Source organism: Ursus americanus, chromosome 15, assembly GCF_024610735.1.
Source record: "Ursus americanus isolate L20-20 chromosome 15, mUrsAme1.1.p, whole genome shotgun sequence".
Lineage (NCBI taxonomy): Eukaryota > Metazoa > Chordata > Mammalia > Carnivora > Ursidae > Ursus > Ursus americanus.
Window position 1 is genome coordinate 64,162,132 of NC_142141.1, and position 18,781 is coordinate 64,180,912.

Sequence of the window (18,781 nt, forward strand, 5' to 3'; positions counted from 1 at the left end):
ATCACTTTCTAATCAACCTTTTGATGCTGGGACCGTGTAGACCCGTCGCTCTGAGGAGTGACGCAGAGCCGTGTGTCCTCACCCCATTTCCCCAGCGGTGGGGTCTTGCAAATATCTCATCTGTGTCCCCGCAGGGATGCTGACGTGATAGGTCAGTTTGGCACATGTCCATCACAGGGAGAGTCCCTCCTGCCCCCTTCAAGGCCACACACGCCCCCCTCTGCTCCTGCCCTTCCTGTGCCCCCGCCAGCTTCCCGTCTGTTCTGCATTGCTCCTGTTTTGTCCTTTCTAGAATGTTCTATAAGCAGAGTCCCCAGTGTGTGACTTCGGGGTGGGCCTGCTCCTTTCAACGGCGTTCTCCAGTGACTGAGCCATGGAGACACCATGTGTTCACCACGCATGGAAGGGTGGCTAGTGCCCAGGGAGGGATCCGCCCCCCCCAGCACCCACCACGTGCAGGGTGGAGGGCCAGTGTCCCAGAGGGCCTCCCCTGCTGGGGCAGGGGCAGGGGCAGGGGCAGGGGTGGGAGGGGCTTCTTCTCTTCCCCTCAGAGACAACTGGTGCCCTCAGGCAGCGGGTGGGACAGCATGACACCCACGGCCACAGGGGCTCAGCCAGGCTGGGGGACGTCCCAGTCGTCCCCTCCATGTGGGGTCCCCCTGCAGTGGGATGAAGCATGATGAGCTGATATGGTGGACCCAGCCTGGGCCTCCTGTGGGGCTCCTGGACCCGTGGACCCCTGGTGGATGCTTCCAGGACAGGCTGGGGCCCTGCATGTGAAATTCCCACTTCCCAGGACGCTGGTCTCACACAGGCCCAAATGTGTGGGTCCCAGAGGCGTGGGCCCTGGTGGACACACTTCCACTGACTCTTTCTTGGGTGGGAGGGGAACGTGAGAAAGCGGGGAGAAGGGCGGGGAGGGCAGGGCTGTGGCCCCTGGCCCAGCTGACTTAACCTCACCAGGGCACCCCGGCCCTGAACCCAAGACCGCCCCCATCTGCCCTTCACACGGCCACACGACATGCCCAGAGCTCCACGGACGCAGTGACTTGGTGTCACGACTTCCAGAGAAAATCACCCCCCCCACCAGAACTGTGGTCCCGCGCTGCCCTGAATGACAGGCCCCGCTGTTTGCTCATCCCTCTGCATTTAGACAACATTAAGGCCCAGGCTATGAAACAGTGATTTATTTAGACGGGTACACATTATGCCCACAAGTCCTGCATTTCCAACAACTCACAAATACACCAAGGCCGTGGAACAAGGCACTCGTTGGGGACAAAGTGACTGGAGGAGCCCCTTGGGCCGCACCTGCCAGTCTCCTCCCCATGCACCGTGGCTGGGGCAGCAGATCCATGGGGGGCTGCTCAGTGTTCTCTCAGTGGGGGTGGGAAAGCTTTGAGAGCAGGGTGGAGGCTGGAGTGGGGCAGGACGTGGGACCCCGGGCAGGTGCATGCCCTCATGGCCTTGCACGGCCGGCTGTGAGCCGCCGAGGTTTCTGCGGGTCCCGGCACCCAAGTGACTGGCGGCATAAGAGGGTGGACATGCCGGTGCTTGGAAGAGGCCCCCAGCGGGGCTGCAGGCTGAAATCTGTGTTACCGCGGGACGGGAGACACTGGGATGGGGACAGGGCCCCGGGGCATCCGTGTAGGGGTGACAGGGCTCTGGGACCCACCGTCCCACCCAGGTCCCCACCCTGGCCCAGCAGATGCTCAGAAAGTGCAGTTTAACGTAAACTTCCAGATTTTTCCATGGAGAGTGGAGGTGAGCTCATTACCATAACTACTCCATGTGCCAAGTGACTTCGGCCGAGATTGGCTGTCGAATCCCAGAAGACAAGCCTTCCCATGACGGGCAGGGAAGAGCCAGCACCAGCCTTCACCGAGGGGTGTCCAGTGGGTGGGCTTCCCTGTCCCTGCCGTGCTCGGGACACACAGGCTGCCCTCGACCTTGGCGGCTGTGGCCGAGTTACCCGCTAACCCGTCTTTCGCAACAGCTGGCTACACACTCAGGCAGTGAGTATGCCGCTTCAGAAAACTCAAAGGGTGGTTTTGCCTTCACCTCGGCCGCCTTGACTTTGTCTAACTGCTCCCTTCTCCGCGGCGGCCAGAAGCAATGATTAATCGGGCCGGCATCCTGCCAAGGCCAGCGGACGGGCAGTCAGGCCTCAGAGGGACTCCGCCGAGTCTTCCGGAGCTCACAGCCCAGGGGCTTGAGGAGGGCGGTCCTCGTCACGGGGCACCAGTGCCCCGACCTTACTGTGAGCTCCTGGGTCAAGGGTCGAAGGGTGGGTGGCTATGAGACTGGATCTGAGGGGCCGAGGGGGCATCACACTCCCATCTCCCGCGGGGCGAGCTCCGCAGGCACGGCCTCCCCACGACGCCGCAGCTGTGACTCTCCCTCGGCGCGCACAGGCATGGCGGGACCCAGGCCGTGGCGGCACCGGGGCAGCAGCACGTGCCCCACCACGTCCGTGACAAGGGCAAGCGCGTGTGCACGTGGACATGCACATACACACGTGGACACATGGCTGTGTGTGCACAAACACACACGCATCCAACACGTTTATACAACACACTCTCACATGTACCACAGCCATGCACACAGCACAGGTGTACACACGCCCACCACGTGCTCATGCACACAGACACACATGCTTAGACATGATCACACGCGTGCTTCCACACACCCCACATACTCTCACACGTGTGTTCACACATGCACACGCACACACGTGTGTTCACACGTGCACACTCACACACATACCCGCTCACGTGTGTGCACATCATGCACTATAAACATTCACACACGCACACACTCTCACACGTGTGTTCACAGTGCACATGCACACACGTGTGTTCACACGTGCACACGCACACTCACACATATATACACATACACGTGCATATACTTGCACAGCACACACCCACACATGCACACTTGCACACACTCTCACATGTGTGGCCCGGACCCCCCCCCCCCCCCGCCGACACCGACAGCCGCACACGCTGGGCTGAGCTGCTCAGGACTTCAGGTCCCCGTTGATGGAGGCCGTGGACAGCCCACTGACCAGCCCATGGCGGTCCCCTGGCTTCTGGCAGCGGTTCCTCAGGAGCTTGTAGATGGCAAAGCCGGGGATGACCAGGCAGGGCACCCCAGCCACGACGACGACCACAGCGTACACCCAGCCCGGGTACTTGACCTTCTCGGATTTGGGAAACTCCTCCTGGGGAGAGAGCAGCGGTGACCAGCTGCACGTACAGCCCGTAGGACCTCCCGTGGGGCAGACGCCTCTCCCCTGTGGGTCACCTCCTGGCCCTTATGGGGGAGGGGAGGGACACTCCAGGCTGCCCACCCCCACAGGGAGCAAGACCCCCGCTGCCCCTCCCCGGCAGCCCCCGGCTCACATAGGCAGGGTTCCAGACGCTGTACACCAGCTCCTCGTTGACCTTGACCACGAAGAAGAACAGGAAGATGACCAGCATGAGCAGCGGGCTGACCACTCTCCACGTGACTTGCCAGAAGATGTTGGGCTTGTGGCCGATCATGAACTCGATGTCCCTGTTGAACCTGGACACAGAGGGGGGAAGGAAGCTGTCACCGGGGGGCGTCGACAGGTCTGTGGTCCCGTCAAGGCAGAGGGTGGCCAGCCCGTCCAGCCCAGACAGACGTCACCCTCTGCGGTGCCACAGCCTGGTCTTTCTCTGACCAGAGACCCACTGCCTGCAGAAGAGCCCCGTTCCTGCATCAGAAGACGCCTCGGGAGGCCGGCAGGACCCTCTGTCGCCCCGTGGTGCCACCGCCCAGCGCCCCAGCCTGTAAACTTGCTCTACGGACTCATGCGGAGCTGGGGACCATGCTTCTGGGCTAGAGGGTAGCCCAGCCGGCAGCCCTGTCCCAGCCTCCCTGGCAGGGCAGCGGCCCTGACCTTGGACAGCCCCACCGTCTCCCGCCCGTCCGGGCCAGACTCTTCTGCGGCAGAGTCCGTTGTCTATAGACGTCGTCATGGAGAACGCAGAACGTGGCCACGTGCTGTCCTGGGCCACAGAGAATCCAGGGGATACTGCGCAGTGCCCAGGCCTCATCCCCAGGCCGGACCCAGGGGGGGTCTTCTGTGCACGGGACGCGTCCTCACTGCAGCGCGTTGCATGGTACCCCCACCATTGTCTGTCTTCCAACTGTCCTCGGGTGGTCACAGATGGCCGTGCCCCCATGCGGACAGTCCCAGGCCTCTGCAGGTGGGGCAGCAGCGGCCTGCACGTGCTCTCTGGTGTCCCCCGGGCAGGTTCACACTGTGGGGCGGGTGTCTGCACTCAAGCAGGCCAGCTCTTGAGGGTACGGAGGCGGCATCTCAAGCCCCTCCAAGGGCTTGTGCAGGTTTTATGGTCTGGGGAGCCCATCTCCCAGCGAGAGCCCGGGTGCCCTGTTCTGGGCCTGTGTTCGTCTCTGATCAGGGCCTGATGCCCTCAGTGTCGGGCCAAGCAGACCACGGACGGGGTGCGCTCGCCCACCTTTCTCTGGCTGGGGTCCCTCTCTCCCTGTAGAAAGTTCTGGAGCTCCTCACCACAGAGCTCCCTCCCCGTGGGCTGGCAGCCGTGGCCTCTGCGGGGCCCCGCAGGGCAGCCTTGAGCCCTGCAGTGGGATCCCCTGCCCTGTCCACGCCCGGCCCTCACGCCTGCTGTCGCACCCCAGCCCCTGGGGCTGCTCTGTCCCTTCCGGTCTGTCTGTCCTCGCATCTCCGGCCGCCCGTGTGGGATGCGACAGAGCTTCACCTCCTTGTCTTTGACTTTGCTTACGATACTTCAGTTATGAATTTTGTAAACCCCGTGGTCAGACCAGAAGAGTCTGTATTTTCCTTCGTGGTGGCTGTTTGCTCTCCTCCTACCCCTGAGACTGCACAGCTTGTGAATGCTCCTGTCTGCCGGGTCTGGAAGCTTCTGGAAGCTGGAGGGAGCTCTGTTCGGATTGCTCTGGCCGGCGTCCGTCCGAGGCCCATCTCCTCTGCCCTCGGCCACACAGGCGCCAGGTCCAGGGCACGCTCGGCCCCGGGTAGCGGCGCGCCTGTCCCGCCCCTCCCTGAATGTGGCCCTGCCTACCCCGTTGGGAGCCTCCTGCCGCCACGGCCTCCCCCTACCTGTCCACACCGTACACGTAGACGACCGCGAACATCTCGCAGAAGGCGATGATGAGCAGCGGGATGGAGCCGGCATAGCTGTCCAGCAAGGAGAGCCAGTACTGGCCGGAGTTCAGCGTGAAGATGAACGCCAGCAGGTACGTCCCCAGGCAGATGAGGCCTGAGGGCAGAGGACACCGCGCTACGGCCCGAGGCCCTGTGCCCGCACCGTGGCCGCACCCCGGGGCTGTCCTCGCGGCCCCGAGCCATGTACCTGTGAGCAGCTCTTTGGGCCACTTCTTCGGAATGATCTTGAGGTCCTGCAGGGGCACGACCACGCCCTCCATGTTCCCGAACATGGACGACAGGCCCAGGCAGAAAAGCATGATGAAGAAGAGCACGGACCACAGCGGGGACACGGGCATCTTGGTGATGGCCTCCGTGAACACGATGAAGGCCAGCCCGGTGCCCTCCACGCCCTGCGGGGTTGGGGCAGGGGCGTCACGGGGCGCACGCTCCCCAAGGGCCCTCTCCTTCCCTCCCACCCGCTGAGCCCCCACCGCGCAAGCACAGGGCTGATCTGAGCCATTTGGGGGAAATAACCAGAACTTGTCTTTTAGGCCCAATTGTATTTTCTAAAAGCTGCACCAGCTTGAGGACCAGGAAGTGGCTTGCATGGTTCAGCCACAGTCAGGACCCCGAGCTGCCCAGACAGACCCGTGACAGACACGGACACCGCCGCTCACTGACGTTTCCTGAGACGCGCATCGCACAGCTGGGCTCGGGGCGTGGGGTGACCTCCACGAGGCCTGAGCGAGTGCCTGAGTGGATGCGCTGGACCTGCGGCCAGCGGGTTGGGCAAGAGTGGCCGCAGGCAGGGCGTGGCTCCAGCGGTTGGCCGTGCAGAATCACCCGGGCTCCGCACAGGGTCCTGGCTGAGCCTGTGGTCCTGCGTTTTTGGCCCCACACGGATCCGCGAGACCCCTGCTGCAGCCCCTCCCTCCCGGGTTTTCCACTGGGGCCGAGGGGCTACGTTAGGGGTCCTGGGCTCAGCACTCCCTGCAGGGTATCAACCCCTGTCCCCGGGTGAGAGGACCGTCTGGTTGGCCCTCTGCTCTGCTGGCTGGGCTTGCTCTCTGCACACCTCACTCCTGCGGAGCCTGTCCCCACTGGCCACTGGGACACAGTGCTAGGCCCTGAAAATGTGTGACATGTTCCCAAATATTACATGGCTCCAAATAAGAAAATTGCAAATTAAAATTAGTAAATGTTGGCCCATAAACCATAACAGCATGGAAAGATCACTCCTCATTAAAGCTGGCGTTCAGAAATGTTCATGCATCAGAGGACAGTTTGCAGCTACGTGTCCTTGGCGCTCCGATAGCTGAGAAATGTCAGCCGGCCCAAAGTAAAAGGTGCCGACAAGAGAAGCGAGGTCGGGAGCTCGGTTATGATGCCTCTGGGGTGTTTGTAGCAGGGACTCTAGTACTCGTGCGCGTGGGGATATCCGCGGGTTTGACACGAGGCACAGCAGGGCGCCAGGGCCCCTCTGGCCCCGGGTCCCGGCCTCTGCACCAGGCCTGGGGTGGAGGCTCTGAGGCCTTGGGACCCGGCCCGTCAGAACTCGGCTTGTGGGAGAAGCTCGGCGCCCGCCCGCGGGTGTCCTTCACCCCCACCCAGCTCTGCAATCACAGGAACACCATCCAGAGGACCGACCTCCGAGAGGAAGGTGTTCATGTCGCACGTCTGGAAGTGCAGCTTTGCGAAGGCCTCGGGGTCGGTGTCTTTGCACCAAAGCTTCATCTCCTCGAAGTTCTCCTGCGTCACGTTGCCCTCGGGCAGGTCGAATCCATTCATGAGAGTCAGGATGTTCCTGGGAAGACAATGGGGCTGGCAGCAGGCCGGTGGGCTCCCTGGAGGCCACGTGCAGGTTCCCAGGACAGGCGGGCCACCTACGTGCTGAAACAGTCATCGAAGCGCTCGGTGGCGCGGAAGCCGATGATGGAGTAGACCACGGTGGCCGCGTACACGGACGTGAAGCCGTTGATGACCGACACGATCACCGAGTCCATCTCGCAGTTGTTGCTGCCAAGAGAGTGGCGTCTGGTCACGGCGGGCCGGCGACACCCACCTGGCCCGAGTCAGCACCCAGCGAGGGCGGGCACGGGGCTTCTGAGGCCAAGCCCCTGGCCCAGCAAGGTGGGCACAGCCACGGGGGATGCAGCCCACCCCACGCTGCCCTTCCCACCACTTCCCCAGGCCCCCGGGTCTCCTGGCCCTGGAGACCCCGTGTCCAACCCCTGCTTCCCAGGTCATGAGGCTTCGAGCCCCCGCAGCTGGGCACATCCAGAACACCGCCCCTGACCTCCCCACCCCCACGCGCCGAGGCCAACATCTTCCTTCCAGATGCTTCCGTTGGCCGGCATCAAAGGCAAATGACAAGTGTTGGCGAGGGTGAGCAGGGATCGGGCGCGGCTGCACGGCTGGGGGACGTGAGATGGGGTGGCCTCTGTAGAAAACATCCCCTTAAACCCTAACCCCGAGCGGCCCCGCCCCTGGGTGCACCCGCGGCCACCGAAGCATGGACACAAATGTTCACGATCGCCAGAGAGTGGAAACAGCTTGCACGGCTATTGTGGGGAGGGAGGGCAAACAGCGTGGCCCGTCTGCGCGCAGGCATTGCTCGGCCATGAAAGGCAGGATGCCCGACACAGGCCACGGCGGGGTGGACGCTGAAGACGTCATGCTCAGGGACGGAAGCAGACTCAGAGGACGCGCAGAGACGCAGCAGGCGGGTGGCAGGGGTGGGGCGAGGGCGCACGGTGCAGGGCTCGCTTGGGGCGAGGGCGCGATCTGGTCCGGTGCCGGCACAACCGGAAGATGCGGCTGCACCAGGAGCTGGTGTGTGCTGAGCAAGCGGAGGGCCCCGTGTGGGAAGGTCCATTCCCCGCTGCCTCCTGTCCCACCCGACACCACGGCCGGCAGGCCAGCCCAGCCTGGCCCCACGCCCTCCGTGTCTGCTCCCGCGGCTTGTGTGTCTCTTGGCTGGACCATGGTCCCAGCAGGACGGTCCTGGCGCACCAGGTGGGGCACAGGAGGTCCCCCATTAATGCTTGTGGAAATGAAGTGACGCCAGCTGTGTCCTTGGAGGCGCTGGGGGCCCTCGTAGTTTGGGCCCCATCCACGTGGGTGTCAATCTGGGGTGGGCGGCAGGGGCCAGTGCTCCTGGGGTCCTGGGTGCCGAGGCGCGATGGGGAGTCGGGGCGTGAACACCAAGGCTCACTATTGCTGGGACAGAGGCGTCCAGGGGAGGCCGGGCCATAAATGGGTCTCCCTGGGGGTGCCTCACTCGTGAAAGCCCTCCCAAAGCATCAGCCCACTTCTTGGCACCCCGGGGCTGCAGCCCTGCTGGGACCCTGGGTCAGCGGGTTTACCTGCACCCCCTCCTTGGTTCACCCACCAATCGTGGTAAGGAGGCTGAGGCACAGGGCAGGTGTGGCAGAGGCCCCCCCACACTCACTGCACAGAGTTGTAGCTGGAGAAGGAGATGAGGCCCCCAAAGGCCAGTGAGAAGGAGTAGAAGACCTGAGCCCCCGCATCCAGCCAGGTGACCGGGTTGGCCAGCTCCGTGACCTGCAGCCAGACAGAGCCCCTCAGCTGCGCTGGAAAGGACCGGGGGCTGGGACACACAGCCCCTGGAGGTGGCAGCTGGTGCCTGGCCCGCTAGTGGCTGCCCTCGGTCCACACGGCCACCATCGAGCGGATAGGCCCTGCATGCATGCCACGAGGGGCCCAGGGAGGGCTATCCCCCAGCCTGGCCTCCTGTGCCATCTGGGCCCAGGCTGACCTTGGGAGACTCACGTTGGGCGTGAAGAGGAACACGATCCCTTTGGTGGCTCCCTTCAGCGTCAAGCCGCGGATGAGGAAGATGGTTAGGACGACGTAGGGAAGGGTCGAGGTGATGTACACGGCCTGCGGACAGGGAGGGTGTGGGACCAAGCGGCAGGCGGTGCCCGGCAGACAGGGAGCCCCGGGCTCTTGAGGAGAAGGGACGACAGCATAGGACCCCTGCCCTGGCCCTCCCGGCCCCCCGGCCCCCAGGCTCCGGGCGGGGAGACAGGCCCCGCCCTCCACACCCCACCCTTGTGTCTGCAACTGTGGTTGTTAGAGATCTCGTGGGCCACTTGCCCACAGCTTTTTGAGTGCGTGCTTGAGAGCGTGTGAGCAGCAGAGGCCCCCTCCCGGAGAGCGGGCACGTGGGGCCATGCCCCTGACGGCGGGCTGGGGTGTGGCGGCTCGGGCACCCCCACCCCGCGAGCACCTTCCCGGTGGTCTCAATGCCACGTATGGTGCACACATAGAGGACGCTCCAGGCGCAGGTCAGGCAGAGCAGGATCCACCACTGAATGGAGCCGGACTCGCTGATGGAGGTGGAGATGTTGAGGGTCTCCCGGTACCAGAAATAGTCCACGGAGGAGCTGCGGGCACACTCCTCCACGTAGCCTGGGGGCGGGCGTTTGCACACATCAGGGCGCTCCAGAGTGCGAGTTGCGGTGGGGGGACCGAGACCCCGGGCCCAAACTGTGCTTTGAAACGGTGACGACAGGGATGTCGTACACACATGCACACGAGTGCACACGCATGCAGACCCGTGTGCACACGTGCACACACACCGACACACGCATGCACCGAACATGCCCACACAAGTCCACATTCACAAACACACACACGAGTGCACACGCATGCAGACCCGTGTGCACACGTGCACACACACCGACACACGCATGCACCGAACATGCCCACACAAGTCTACATTCACACAAACACACACACGAGTGCACACGCATGCAGACCCGTGTGCACACGTGCACACACACCGACACACGCATGCACCGAACATGCCCACACAAGTCCACGTTCACACAAACACACACACACGAGTGCACACACATGCAGACCCGTGTGCACACGTGCACACACACCGACACACGCATGCACCGAACATGCCCACACAAGTCCACGTTCACACAAACACACACACGAGTGCACACGCATGCAGACCCGTGTGCACACGTGCACACACACCGACACACGCATGCACCGAACATGCCCACACAAGTCCACGTTCACACAAACACACACACACGAGTGCACACGCATGCAGACCCGTGTGCACACGTGCACACACACCGACACACGCATGCACCGAACATGCCCACACAAGTCCACATTCACACACACACGAGTGCACACGCATGCAGACCCGTGTGCACACGTGCACACACACCAACACACGCATGCACCGAACATGCCCACACAAGTCCACGTTCACACAAACACACACGAGTGCACACGCATGCAGACCCGTGTGCACACGTGCACACACACTGACACACGCATGCACCGAACATGCCCACACAAGTCCACGTTCGCGCAAACACATGCACACGAGTGCACACGCATGCAGACCTGTGTGCACACGTGTACACACCGACACACGCATGCACCGAACATGCCCACACAAGTCCACGTTCACACAAACACACACACGAGTGCACACGCATGCAGACCCGTGTGCACACATGTGTGCACATGTGGGGTGTGCACCCCAGGCCTCTGCTGCTGCCTTCTCCCTCCTGCCCCTGCTGCAGGCACACAAGAGACCCACAGGCTCAGCTGGGCGTCTGCCGTGGGCAAGGCGCTCTGCCATGCACCAGTCACGGGTCTCTAAGTTTCCCTGGCTGGGGCCCATCACGGGCAACGGTGTCCAACCTCACACGTTCTCATCCTTGTGGGTCCCAGGGTCCTGGGTGCCCTTCCAGGCCAGACTGACACCCTGCAAAGGGGGAAGCAGTCTAGTCCTGGAAGGCCCCCACTTCATCCCCAGAGACAGGGACCGTGCCCTGAATGGTCCCCGAAGGCAGCAAGGGATGACATGGGGGTGGGCCCTGTCCTTTCCTGACCCTGAGGGGCCCATCCTGCCAATCCCAACCCCAGCACTTCTGGAGGGATCCGTGCAGCAAACCACACTAGCCACTGTCTGCTTGTTGGACCCATGCTCCCAGCACAGGCCGTTCACTTCATGATGGGGGTGGGTGCCCAGCGGCCCAGCTTAGCACTCATCCCTGTGCCTCCATGGGCCACAGGCCAGGGCCTGCTTCCCCCCCGCCCCAGGCCTGGGGGGCTCCGGGAAGGAGCAGATGGTGAGGGGCGGGAGCTCTCTGCAGGCAGAGCCTCCGGATACTGGGTAGGAAAGGCCAATGGGGACAAGACACTGTCCCGGGAATGTCGGGGAGCAGCTCTCTGGGAAGCCCCACGCACCCTGCTGGCAACCTGGAACCCCGAGTCTGCTACCTGCACTGCGAGGCCGGGTGGGGGGTGGTCAGGTCGCCCCTTTCCTCCATAACACCTGGGCCACCGCCACCCCTCCCGAGAGGGAAGCCAGAATTTTTAAGGACTTTTCTCCTGCAGTGTGACTTTTAAATGTCCCGTTGCCTCAAATGTGCGGGTTTTCGCCACAGCTGAGCTGTAGCCCCCTGGAATTTGGACAATCAGAAGGCGGCTCTTTGTGGACGGTCAGCCCGCACGTTCAAAGGCGCGGCTCTCTGCACGGCCGGGGCGGTTCCCTGGCCCCCAGCGCCCGCCTCGCCCAGGCCTCACCTGTCTGGTTGGCGTTGATCGGGCACTCACTCCAGGGCAGAGGGTCCTGGAAGGAGTTGAAGAAGTACCACATGACCCAGGCGATGATGGTGTTGTAGTACAGGCCCACCATGAAGGACACGAACATGGATGCGACGCCTGGGGGGGCAGACCGTCACCGCTCAGGAGTGGGGCGGTGCCGGGGGGGGGACGGCAGACCGTCACTGCTCAGGAGTGGGGCGGTGCGGGGGGGGGGGGCGGTGCCGGGGGGGGAGGCAGACCGTCACCGCTCAGGAGTGGGGCGGTGCGGGGGGGGGGGGGACAGACCGTCACTGCTCAGGAGTGGGGCGGTGCCGGGGGGGGCAGTGCCAGAGGGGGGGGGTCCGACCGTCACCGCTCAGGAGTGGGGCGGTGCGGGGGGGGGGGTGGTGCCGGGAAGGAACCTCAGCGGTCGGTCTGGCCACTGCTGAGCCCTCCTCTGCTCAGGGAGTAAGGGCTCTACTCATCCCCCCGATGCCCTGGGTGCCCGGGACTCAGACGGCCTCTGCTGCCCTGCTGATCCCTGGCAGCCGGGAGCGACAGGGCCTGGACCTGTGGCCCACCGTTCCCTGCGATCCTAAGGAAGGGTTTGCACAGGCCTGGGAGGCGGAGGCCTGGGCCCCTCCTCTCCCTGAAATCGGGCAGAGAGAGCAGAGAAGTCCCGGCAGGGCCCCGGACTCGCACCTACGCCCTTCAGGGCCGGGTGGATGGAGCTCCAGACGCCCACACTGCCCTTCCGCAGCCTCTGCCCGATGGCGAACTCCAGGTGCAGCAGGGGGATGCCCTCCAGGACCAGCAGGATGAGGAACGGAATCATAAACGCCCCTGGGGGGGGAGAAGGCAGCGATGAGGGCAGGGGACAGTACACGGGAGGGGCCACCTGTGGGACACAGGTGTTGGTCGAAAGCACCAGCACAACCTCGCACAGACACGGGCCTGGGACCTCAGGACCTCACCACCCACAAGGCCGGCACCCTGACGGCCGCAGGCGCCGGCGCGCGTGGAGCCCCGTGCACCGCCACACACAGCAGCTCCTGGGAATGAGCGGAGGGGCCCCAGTACTGGGCAGAGTGCCAGGAGGCAGGACAGCCTCCACTCAGGGGTGGGGAACGGTCGGAGGGGACAGGTCCCGGGAGCCCAGGGTTCAGAGGCCGACTCGGAGATCGTGCACCGGGAGGGTCAATCTGAGGCTTGGGAGGCCGGCCTGGATATGCACGAGCCCAGGACAGGGTGCAGGGAGCCAGGCTTCCACCAACGTGGGGTCACGAGGACCCCCCAGCGTCTCCCAAGCCCTCCTGGCTTCAGTGCAGGAGAGCAGGTCAAGAGGGGAAATTATAAAGGCAACCAGGCTGGTCTCTGGGCCGCTCCGTCCCCGGGCGCCGGCCGCCAGGAAACCGAGGAGGCTCTCTGGGAGCAGCCACAGGCAGGACGGCGCCGAGCGAGACTTAGCAGAGATCGGCGCAGCCGAGGTCTGCACAGCCTGTGAACACGGGCCCAGGACGCGGCTCTGCGGCCGAGACCAGACACTCACTGCCTCAGGACTGAGTGGATTTGGGTCCCAGTGTGGCAGCCGTGGGCGCTGGGCTCTCTGGACCCCCGTGGGCCGAGCCCACTGACCTGGGATGTTTCCTCGCTGGGATGCCTCTCGGTCCCTGCTGACCGGAGGCCCAGCGGTGAGCCTGCTGAGTGACGGTAGCCGCCCTTCTGCCCGGCCCGGGGTCCTGCCCCATGACAGCCACACAGGGAGCCCAGCGGCAGGAGCATTTGGTGCGGCCCCAGCCCAGTCTGCACCCGATCCCGTGCCCCCCGTGTCCTTTCTCCCCACATTCTCCAGCCCCTGGCCCAGAGCCATACTGTCCCTCCTCCTCGTTTCCCAGCTGGTTCCTTCTGTTTGTCCTTCTGACCAAATCTGTCAAATCCTTCACCTCTACCCCATTCCTCCCACTCCCACGCCTCCACGGGCGGCCACCACCTCCATGTGCTGGTCTCCTAGTCAGGGCGGGGCTCAGAGCCTGGTCTAGAGGTCCTCGGGGGAGGCGGGCGGGGGCACTGGGTGTCCACGTGCTCATCTGAGTGCGTGAGTGTCCCCGTGTGCACGTGCATGGGTGGGAGTGTGTGTGTGTGTGGGTGGGTATGTGTCTGTGCATGTGTTCGTGGGTGTGTAAGTATGTGTGGGTGAGCGTGTGTCCATACATGTGCACGTGTTGTGCATGCCTGCATGTGTGTGTGTGGACACGACAGAGCCAAACCCCCTCTCTCCTCCTCTCCCCATATCTTCCCGTCCTTCTGTCTGTGGGGTCCTCGTGTTGGGAAGGACAGGCCTCCTGCCATGGGTCATCCTCTGTCTGCACAGGGCACCACCCGAGTGGCCTCTCTCCCCACGCAGGGCTCCAGGGCCGGGCTCCTTTGGATGCTAGGGCTGCATCAGAGCCTGAGGTCCGAGTTCCAGAAACGAAAGGGGTGTGGGCATGACAATGACAAAAAAACAAAGAGCAAGTACGGACACCAGGACAGGAAAACCCACCAGCCAATCCCCCTGGGTGTGGGGTGCTCACTGGGTCACCGTGTCAGTGAGGGTCAAGTTAACATAAGAGAAGACTTGCCTCTCTAATGTCTCTAAGGGGCTTGATATGAAAACCTTTGAGCAAAACTACCAAGAAAACCAGTCCATTTTGGCACCAGGATTGCAAACGTCCTTCAATCCCATCACCTTTCCTCGTGATGTCACTCTCACACACCGGCCTCCCTGCCCCTCCATCTCCAGCAGAAAACTCCTATTCATCCTCGGAAACCCCACTTGGATAGCCCCTCCTCCAGGAAGCCTCTGCGGCTGCCTGTGCTCCTGGCACCCCTCCCTCATATGAGCTCCTTTGGGCCAACACGCCAGGGGATCCCAGTGGGCACAGCCGGCGGCAGGGGGTGGGAGGATGGGGGGCACACAGCTATGCCACCCCCCAAAGGGAGCCCTGCGTGTCCCCACGTTGCGGGTCCTGCCCACCCAGCACCCCCAGCCCGGGGCGGCAGCGGGACCTCGGTCCCTTGTTCTTTCCAGGGATGAGCACGTCCTCAAGCAGCCCCCAGGGAGTTCATGGCTTTCTTTTTAGAGCCGGCTACTTCCTCTCACGAGTAAAGGTGAGGAAGCAGGGAAGGGCAGCGGAGGGAGAGCAGCCAGCAGGCACGGTGGCGCCCGGATGTGGTTCCAAAGGTCCCGGGAGACAGGCGTCCCTGTGCTACCCGGGCGCTGGCACCGATGGGCCGACAGGCAGAGAGGCGGGTGGGGCGGGAGGGGCAGCGGCGCCGGGGGAGACAGAAGCCCGGGGGCAGAATCCTGTGGGGAAACGGGGTGGGGTGTGCCGGTCTTGGCGGAGAAGGGCCTCCTGAGCCCCCCTGCCTGGCGCTGTGCATGTGAGACAGTGGAGACTCGCGGAGGCTCGAGGGTAACCACAAACCCTGGACAGGCAGCCTGGACGGCTGGGGTGCTGACCGATCACCCGAACTGGCCCAGGAAGTACGGTGTCCTTTCTCTGGGCTTGCAGATGGGAAGAGGAGCAGATGCGCGGGGGCGGGGGGGACCGGCCTCCCAGGACGCTGCCCGCCTCCCCCAGGGGCCCACGGAAGGGTGTAGCCCCTCCCACGCTTGCCTCTCACCGTGTCCCTGAAGGCAGATGACCACGGCCGCTCACCCCACCCCCGGGCCTTCCCGCCTTTCCACCTCCCGCCCACAGTCTGGGCTGCGTGCTCACACAGGCCACACGCTGGACAGCCATCTTGTGCGGGGACAAAGCAGGGGCAGCAAAAGCTCTGCCTTCCCTGGGTCTGGCCCACCTGCTGGCTTCCCTTCAAGCAAGTTGTCTGGTCTGGGGGGTCCCAGTCAGCCTGTGGAGGGCCCCACGGTGCTGCCCCGATCACAGCCGCCGACAGGGAGTGCCGGGGCCGGAGAACACAGCCAGACGCATGAGCAGTGTGTCCAGGGCCTAGAGGTCATGACCCCATAAAGGGAGCCACCCTGGGTCCCACACTTCCAAGGGCCCTCCTCACCTGGGGCCTGCACTCTAGAGCCCACACCCAGGCCCTTCTAGGCCTGGAAGGCTCTGGCCCAAGTGGCCTTGCCACCTCTTCCCCGTCCCCTGGGCCCACTCAGCCCCGGTGCACCCCTGGTCAGCAGGGGTGGCAGAGTGGATGTAGACAGAGCTTGGGGGTGGAGGCTGGGGAGCCCACACCCACGAGCACATCTCCCAGCAGCGAGGATGGGGCTGGGGCCAGAAATGGAAACTCAAGCACGGCCTCCAGACCGAGGACCTCCTGGTTGGAGAGGGGTCATGACCCGCGGGCTGGTGTGACGTAAGGCGGCGAGGGAGCAGCCCGTGGCGGGTGGGGCACAGACAGGCCCAGAGGACCAGCGTGGGGTCACCCTGGCCAAGGCCTGGAAGGACAGCGCTATTTGAGCTCACAGGGGAGGAATCTCGAAGCAAAGCCCACCTTGAGATATGCGCAAGGAGGGCAGCCCGTGTGCAGAGAAGGCGGCCATGGTGGTGGGGACTTGGGAGAAGGGATGGAGACACCACGCAGAGGAGTTCCTAAGGCCAGCTCCGTGCTCCTCTGGTTCACATCCCCTGCCTGGGACCGCACACAAGATTGCCTCCCAAATCAGAAGCCCTGGAAAACCCAGCAGTACTTTCCCTATTCCCACCCACTTCCTGCTCTCATCCCATTCCCACTCCCACCCTATTCCCATCCCGGAGCTGGGACCCCGAGCTTTGCAGCCAGGGTGGAACGGGTGTGGGGACGAAGCTCCCTTGCGGTGATCCGGGGACAGTCCCATCAGTCCACAGTGTCTGGGGGTGAGGTTCCCACGCTGCCCACTTGCATTCAGGTCCAGTGTGTGGCTGCACCCAGAAGCCCCCATTGTCCAGGGTGAATTCTCGGGGGAGGGGGCCCATAGCCTGTGGGATTTACTTAGTAAACTGTTCTGGCTGGTTGCCTTGAAGACATCCAAGTCACTCTGAGCAGGTCCTGGGCGTCCCTCAGGGGCGCCGGCAGTGCCACCCGCCCTCCTCTCAGGGGACAAGCATCTGGCCTCCACCCACAAAGTGGGTCCATCCCAAGTGGCCCCTGGGACCCCGCACAGCACCAGGACGGCCCCTTTCCCTGTCCAGCTGGCTTCACCCACCCCACAGTGGTGCTGAGCTCCCAGTTGGAACTGAGCAGGGGTAGATGGGGCAGGGAGATGCTGGGCCCCTCCCCCAGGGTGGACCCTGGGCTGGGGGGGGGGGGCATGTGACCAGGAAGTCCCAGAAGGAAGGGGTGGCTGACATCAGGGACTCTACGGCTGGGGACCCTGCCCCCACCCGTCCCCCCAGCACCAAGGCCCCAGCCTCCCAGAAGCACAGACCGGACCGGGGCTTGTAAGACACACCCTCCCAGACTTCGGCAAGCTCAAGCCCTGGGAAAATCCAGGTTGCTGAGGTTGACCCAGAAACAACCACGTCTGCTTTTCCCAAGGAAGCCCAGGTGAGAGCCTGTAGGTCCTTCAGAGTTAGAACGAAAACCACCCTACTAACTCCCATCCCTGGGGCACCTGCCTCCCTCGGCAGCCAGCCTGCCAGCTAGCACCCCTGCCCCTGCCCCAGAGCCCTCAGCCTTCGCAAACCCAGTCCCACGCTGTGCACCCCTCGAGGGCAGGGGGCCCAGGCAGACAGAGCCGTGGACACACGGGGGCTCCATCCCCGTAGCCACAGGCCCTGGGAAGTGGGCGAGGGGATGAGACCGTGAGGACACCGACCCAGCGCGACCCAGTGCCACTGGCAGGTGGAGGAGAGGGGCAGCCTCGCCCTGGGGAAGGAGACCCCTGGGCTCCAGGCAAGGCCCTCGGAGGCCTCTGCAAGGCCCGGGTGCCCTTCTGCGGGTCACCTGTTCCTGCCCAGCTCCCTCCTCTGTCCATCCAGGAACGTGGCGCCCACCTCTGGGCTTAGGACACGGGGGAAGCACAGGGAGGGCTGAGCACAGGCCTCCATGGGGGACATGAGCACGGCTGGGCTCACTACCCCCTTCCACACTCAGAGGACGGGGCTCCATCAGGAGTGGCCAATTCCTCTCGGACCCCCACACACAGGTCAGACGTGTTCTCCGAGAACTGGACAGGGCTCCCTGAAACTCGGACACTTGGACACACAGGGCCAGAGCCATGGACATCCCTCACCTCTGCCACGTCCCTCACCTCCGCCATGCAGGGCCCTGGACCACTTGCAGCCCAGCCCTGCCCAGCCCAGCCCCGCGGTGTTGACATGGAGGCCCCGGTGCTCCCGGGGAAGCACGAGTGCGTGCCGCGGCCCCCGCGTCCTGCGGTCCCAGGGGACGTGGTGCTGTTCACAGCAGAGCCCCAGCTGCCGTCCCCCATCCTTGCCCCCGTGGCCCTGCGGCCTACCTCCGCCGTGGCTCTGGCACAGGTAGGGGAAGCGCCACACGTTGCCCAGGCCCACGCAGAAGCCCACGCACGTGAGCATGTACTGGGCCTTGTTGTCCCATTTGGGCCGAGAGCTGGCCTCCTCCGTCTCGATGCTCTCCAGCTGGCCCAGGGATGGGATCCGGTCCTCCAGGCCCGGGTTGGGCAGCACGAGCCTCACCATGGTGGTCGCCAGGCAGGTCCCTCACGGAAGAGGCAGACCAGCAGCCAGAGGGTGAGTGGCCACGGGCCCAGAGCCCCAGCACTTTATAGGGAACCTTTGGCACCTTGCCCCAGGCACCTGGCGTCAGCAGATCTGGAAGCGAGTCCGCCCCGACTGTTAATGCCTTATCTGAAGAGGCGCCGCAGACCCTCTGAGCAGCTTCACAGGCACCGGCCAGCCCCACCCGCTGTGCAAATGCGACGTCTGCCAGCCCCCACCCCCGAGGGTGCTCCCAAGCCCAGACCCCCCACCCCACCCCCGCTCTGATAGCCCTGCCTGGCTCTGCAAGGCACTGCTCCTCCCTAGACCCTCGGATGCTCTGCTT

At 64.0% G+C, this 18,781-nt stretch overlaps 1 protein-coding gene across 1 annotated transcript; it reads right to left on the bottom strand.

Moving 5' to 3' along the window:
• Positions 1–1,172: 1,172 nt before the first annotated feature.
• On the bottom strand, positions 1,173–18,491 carry SLC6A19 (solute carrier family 6 member 19). Its single transcript, XM_045808006.2, has 12 exons — positions 18,216–18,491; positions 12,476–12,616; positions 11,774–11,911; positions 9,435–9,616; positions 8,975–9,085; positions 8,634–8,746; positions 7,070–7,198; positions 6,830–6,986; positions 5,388–5,592; positions 5,135–5,294; positions 3,408–3,570; positions 1,173–3,226 (listed from the first exon to the last, which is right to left on the bottom strand). Exons 1-12 carry the CDS (start codon positions 18,415–18,417, stop codon positions 3,023–3,025), a joined length of 1,905 nt encoding a protein of 634 aa, XP_045663962.1. The 5' UTR covers positions 18,418–18,491; the 3' UTR covers positions 1,173–3,022.
• Between the last annotated feature and the right edge of the window lie 290 nt (positions 18,492–18,781).

What these genes read in the sequence shown, in the direction of transcription:
- SLC6A19 (XM_045808006.2), bottom strand. Translation starts at nt 18,417, where the DNA reads ATGGTGAGGCTCGTGCTGCCCAACCCGGGCCTGGAGGACCGGATCCCA. An exon ending in GTGCCAGAGCCACGGCGGAG is followed by an intron (nt 12,617 to 18,215) that starts GTAGGCCGCAGG and finishes CTCCCCCCCCAG; the next exon opens with GGGCGTTTATGATTCCGTTC. An exon ending in CCCGGCCCTGAAGGGCGTAG is followed by an intron (nt 11,912 to 12,475) that starts GTGCGAGTCCGG and finishes CTGCCCCCCCAG; the next exon opens with GCGTCGCATCCATGTTCGTG.